This window comes from Trachemys scripta, chromosome 1 (assembly GCF_013100865.1).
Source record: "Trachemys scripta elegans isolate TJP31775 chromosome 1, CAS_Tse_1.0, whole genome shotgun sequence".
Taxonomy (NCBI): domain Eukaryota; kingdom Metazoa; phylum Chordata; order Testudines; family Emydidae; genus Trachemys; species Trachemys scripta.
The window spans coordinates 87283309-87289308 of record NC_048298.1 but is presented as its reverse complement, the minus strand read 5'-3'; the positions used below and the strand labels follow the sequence as shown (position 1 = coordinate 87289308).

Here is a 6000-nt window from a genome sequence, read left to right as displayed (position 1 = left end):
CGATCTGCAATCACACCCCCCCCCCCCCCCCCCCCCCCGTAGTGTAGACCTAGCCTAGGACTCATAATTCATTGCTGGTGCTACTCCATCATCAGCAATGGTGGAAGTTCTAGGGTACACAGGTCTCAGGAGTTTTGGTCACTGTATCATATAATCTTCCAGAGTATGCCTTCCTCAGTGTCTATTTTAGACATTTTCTCTTGTTCAGATCCACTGTATTTATACAGTGCATGTGTTTCTATATATGTGGGCTTTGAGAAAGAAAATGCAGGGAGGAGCAAGAGACTGAAGCTGGCCCAGCAGCTGCAGAAAGCAGTTCAAATAGGTAGTGTTGAACTGGGATGAGGTGTTGAAATGAGGCCCAGCTGGGACCACCTCTTCCCCCTAGCACCTCCCAGACCCAGACCTATGCAGAGGACAACCCCATCCCCTCACAAGGGCCCATAAAGTCTTCCCTCTCCTCCCCAGCCATGTGAACTTTGAGAAAAAAACTGCAGGGAAGAGTCAGCAAGAGACATAAGTCAGTCCAGGAGCTGCAGAGAGCAGTTCAAACAGGAGCTAAGGACATGGCAGTTTTCACTCCGAACATTCCTTCTCCTGTGCTGATTGGCTGTTCCTCCAACACCTCCCACCATCACTCTTCCTGTCTAGCTAAGACACTTAACATAACCCAATTGAAAAGATTTAAATAACAAAATCGCAAAACTAACATTACCTTTGTCACCGCCGCATTGCTCACTCTGTTTTTGCATTCTATCCCTTTCCCATACCCTGCGTCTGTCTGGTCTATTTAGACTGTAAGCTCTTCAGGTTAGGGATTGTCTCTTATTCTACATTTGTACATTGCATTTACATTTGCAAAATGGGGCCCTGTTTTCCACTGGCTCCTACACACTACCATAATAAACATGATAAATAAAATAATACATGCATGTATATATTTCACACATACAAAGCTTTAGCACTGGTGAAAGGTGGTGGAAGGATGAATGCAGGGTGTTAAAGGGGATGAATCCTCAGGGTACTGGCTTGGACATGGCAGATTCTACCCCAACTTGCAAACTCTTTCTTTAAGTAACCATGCCATAAGTCTCAAATTACCTGTGGAGTTGTAGGTTCCAGGTCCTTAATCAGGTTATAAGCCTCCTGCACATCATCTGAAATACCAGAAGTTACATGCATGACAAACCACAGTGAATTGTATTCAGACAGACCACTCATCCTCCACAACATTCCTTTACCCAGTCACAGACAGATAAAGTATTTGAAGGGGAGGAGTAAGGGGACTATAAATCTGTGTAAATGTATACCTTGCTGGTGGTGGCTTTCTTGAGCCTGTATAACAAACATGGTTTGAGTAATAGCTTCTTTATTACTACATTTTCCCTAGTACAGAGATCACTTGGCCCGTTGTTCATAGTCCAGTGGATGAGTTCTCAATAGTACAAGGTCAAGATAATAAATCCTTCATACTCCTGTCTCCCCTAACATGTTTATTCCTCCCTCAGGGCAAGACTGGGTTAACTGCTTCTGAATACAGACTTTACGGTTTCATTATTAATACCTCAACATTTGGCAAATTAGTGTATCTGACCCTAATTCTCCCATGTAAAAAGCACTGTTAGTGCAAAAGTTAAAGAATTTTACTCACACAAAAAAGTTATATACTAAAAAAAGTACATTAAAAAAAAAAAAAAGGATCCAGTCTTAGAACATCTTAACTCCATCCCCTTCACTTGTATATATTAGCGCGGGGCTTTTCTGTCACTCAATTACCCAGCAAAGTTAATTCACACTAATAAACAGGAAATCCATTGCAAATTACCAGGTGTTGATAATTAAGCAAATGTTTTTTTTAAACTAAGGTACTATAGAATAGCATATTTTGTTCATGTATTTTGACAAGTACAGTTTAACTTTAATGATACTTCATTGTATAATATTTATACACCATTTACATCTTCAAAACACTACAAAATAAATCAAACCTCACATACTCATGAGGTATTTAGGTACATATTAGGCCAATATTTTTTTTAAATACTTTGCTCTTAAATACCAAGTATTATTGGTTCGCTAGTACTTGCATTTTAGTACAATTTGTACAAGTAATGAAGTCTTAATATGAGATCTTACTGCAGAACTCTGGTATTAAATCTTTGATGAGAAATCAGGTGAAATTGCCATTTTTGTGAGAATTAAAGGGCTTGTGGATTAGCAAAATGATATTAATGAGGTTCTGTACAGTATGAGCCATAAGTGAGCTATATCCATTTATGGCAATAGGAAAAGAGGGCACAGCTATGTACTAAAATTTGTGACAGCTCAAGTAATGAAGCTGAGTACCAACTGGATGTGCAGTGTGGCAAATCCAGGACAAATGGCTACAAAAGTGGGGGGTAGTAATTAGTCCCAGAGGGTTAAAAGGCCCGTCCCAAACCACTGAGGAGAGATAACCATGGGGAAATAAGGTTCAGCTGGAAAAGGGGTTACCAGGGAACCAATTAGGTTCAGCTGGCTCCAACTGTTTGACACCTTTTTAAACCCTCCCCAGTGTGGAAGGGGGGGAGGGGAGAGAGTGAAAGAAGCAGGGAAGCTGCCAGTAAGCTAGGAGCAGCAAGGCTCTGAACCCTTCCAGCAAGGAAGGCTGCACTCTGTCCCCAGAAGGGAAGATAAACAAGCACAAGGGACTGACTGAGGGAAGGAGTAGCCAGACCCTGTGCTACCTACGAGGATTTGCTTTGCCCAAGCCTGTGTCTCCAAGGCTAAAAAGGACTGAGCCTGCTGAGGAGAAGAAGGTACTTTGCCACACATGGTGACAAGTGGGATGGTATAATGAGTGAGGGCTCTGTGGCAAGCCATCGCAGGGCAAGGTAAATCACATACAAAAAAAAAAAAAAAAAATGGAGGACGTAGTGAAGGCGTTGATACAGGCCACTGCGGCCCAACAAGAGGCTACCAGAGTACAGATGGCAGCCCAGCAAGAGTCAGTACATGTCCAACAGGAAACAAACCAATTACTGATGAACCAGGCGGCCCAAGATTGAGCCACCCTGAATGAAGTAGTGAACCAGCTGAAAGCCCTGACCACGCTGACGCATGGGCCCCAGGGGACCCGGCCACTACGGGCAAGCAACTATTTACAGAAGATGACAATGGAGGATGATATAGAGGCATATCTCCTTGCATTCAAGAGGACAGCACTGCGGGAGGCCTGGCCCCAAGACTAGTGGGCAGGCATCCTGGCTTCATTTCTGTGTGTGGAGGCCCAGAAGGCCTATTTCGACATGACACAGAAGCAGCTATGGATTACCCCCAGCTGAAGGTGGAAATCCTGGAGAGGTCAGGCGTGACGCCGGCCATAAGGGCCCAGCGCTTCCATGAGCGGAAGTACCGGGATGACAAAGCGCCGAGGTCCCAGCTATTTGACTTGATCCACCTCGCCTGGAAGTGGCTCCGCCCCGAGACCCATGGGCCGGAGAAGGTAGTGGAAATCCTGGTGTTGGACAGATACATGAGGGGGTTGCCGCCAGACATACGAGGGTGGGTCCACCAAAATGATCCCTCCTCTTATGATGAACTAGTTGCCCTCGTAGAAAGACACTTAGCAGCCCAAGAACTTGCTCGGACCACTGGAGAAGGAAGGCGCCAGAATCGGAGACCAGTTTCTGCGCCGAGGCCCTGGTTTGCCATAGCGCCAGGCCGGACAATGGAGGGGAGGAAGGAGGCGGAAGAGCAGCCGGCGGTCCCGGAGAGACTTGAGGACTGAGGGAGAAAGACTTGGGAGATAAAGCCCAGCAGCCTGAAAAATAGGGGGCTGCCCTGAGCGGGGTACCGAAGTAATGCCTGTGGCGAATTGGGGCATATCGCTGCCCAATGCCCGAATCTAGGAGAGCCTATGCAATGTGAACTAGGAGATATAGGGGGGCCATGTGATCTAATAAGTCTAGTCGGGGTCGTGATGGTCCCTCAGAGATACACTAGGCCCGTTAAGATGAATGGTATAGAGACCACAGCGTTAGTAGACTCGGGAAGTGCAATCACATTAGTCTCGGGGAAGCTGGTCGGGCAGGACCAACTATCCCAGGCCAAACACTCAGGAATATTCTGTGTGCATGGGGTTGTCAACTATTATCCAACCATCCCCGTAAAAATAGAAGTTCTCAGAAACCCCACTAAGTTGATGGTGGGAGTAGTTCCGAAACTCCCCTACCCTGTCCTTATCAGACGAGACTTCCCGGGGTTTGATAGCCTACTCCCCGGGGAGGAGGTAGAAGAAAATAATAACCCTGGGACCCAGGGTGTGGCCCAGATGGTTAACCCTCCCCCGGCCTTCCATGAATTTAGCCAGAATTTGTTCTCCCGCCGGGGAAGTTCAGGAAGACTCGGAGGGAACGGAGGGCGGATAAAAGGAGGGGGACGAGGATCCTGACCCAGTACTAGAAGTCTATGCTTGTAGGGGAAAGAAGGGGCTCAACTGACAGCGGGACTGGGTCGGCAATCAACAACCCTATCGCCGGATCTGGTTCCCTAGGGCCTTTCCCCGAGAGGGAGACGGAGGTAGACCTCCCCAGAGTTTGGACAAATGGGGGCCGCACTCGGGAAATTTGGTCAGGATCAGGCCAATGATCCCATATACCACAATATTCATAAAGAAGTAGTCTAGGTAAATGGGGTCCCCGTGGAGGGGAGAGTTAAGGGCCCAGGGCCATATTATATGATTAAGAACAATCTGCTATACAGAGTAGTCTGGGTCCAAGAGCAAGTCGTAGAACAACTCTTGGTCCCACGGAAGCATCAGAGGGCGGTAATGGATCTGGCCCACAGCCATCTGTTCGGGGACCATCTGGGGCTAGATAAGACTCTTGATCGGATTCTACAGAGGTTTTTTTGGCCCGGCATTTATTTGGCGGTCCGGCGATATTGTACATCCTGTCCGGAATGCCAGATACATGGGCCCTGACCACACTTAAGGGCCCCTCTGGTACCTCTACCAATTATTGAGATCCCATTTGAGCGAATAGCTATGGACATAGTAGGGCCATTGGCAAAGTCAACCCGGGGCCATCCGTACAGTCTGGTAGTACTAGATTATGCCACCCGATACCCCGAGGCCGTACCCCTACAGAATACCATGTCCAAAACCATAGCCAAAGAATTGGTCCAGATTTTTTCCAGAGTAGGAATACCTAAGGAGATCCTGACAGACCAAGGGACCTCCTTTGTGTCTAAGCTGATGAAGGACCTATGTTCAATACTCCACATACGGACCCTTAGAACATCGGTCTACCATCCCCAGACTGATGGCCTTGTTGAACACTTTAATAGGACATCGAAGAACCTGTTATGGAAAGTGATTAGTCGTGACGGGAAAGACTGGGACGCCCTGCTGCCTTACTTGCTGTTTGCCGTACGAGAGGTTCCTCGGGCTTCCACTGGATTCTCCCCCTTCGAGCAGTTATATGGTCGCCACCCCAGGGGCATACTGGACCTGGCTAAAGAAGACTGGGAAGAACAGCCGAATCCTGAGAAAAACGTTGTTGAACATGTGCTACAGATGAAAGACAGAATAGCCCAAGTCGCCCCCCCTTATGCGCAAACACATGGAGAAGGCCCAAGGGGAACAATGGACAAACTACAATCGCTAAGCAACGACCCAGAAGTTCCAGGTGGGGGACCGGGTGATGGTGCTCATACCCACGGCTGAGAGCAAGCTCCTGGCCAGGTGGCAGGGGCCGTACGAGGTAATAGAAGCTATAGGAGAAGTCAACTATAAGGTCCGACAGCCGGGTCGCCGGAAGCTGGAGCAGATCTACCATATAAATCTGCTGAAACCTTGGCAGGAGAGAGAAGCTCCGGTGGTTGCGCTGGGGGCACCATCCCCTAAAAGCAACCAGCCCAACCTGGTGGGAATATCCCCGGAGTTGACTCCGGAACAACATTCAGAAGTGATCAGCCTGATCAAACGCAACTAGGATGTGTTCTCAGAAAAGCCAGGCA

The 6000-nt window shown here is 47.8% G+C and overlaps 1 protein-coding gene across 1 annotated transcript in view; it reads right to left on the bottom strand.

Annotated features, from left to right (window-relative positions):
* The window catches only part of TTC26 (tetratricopeptide repeat domain 26), a 60546-nt gene that overhangs the window by 31387 nt on the left and 23159 nt on the right, over positions 1-6000 (bottom strand). Inside the window, exon 7 of the mRNA XM_034774760.1 lies at positions 1102-1157. Coding sequence (XP_034630651.1) covers positions 1102-1157 — 56 coding nt within the window. The remainder of the gene's footprint in view (positions 1-1101; positions 1158-6000) is intronic.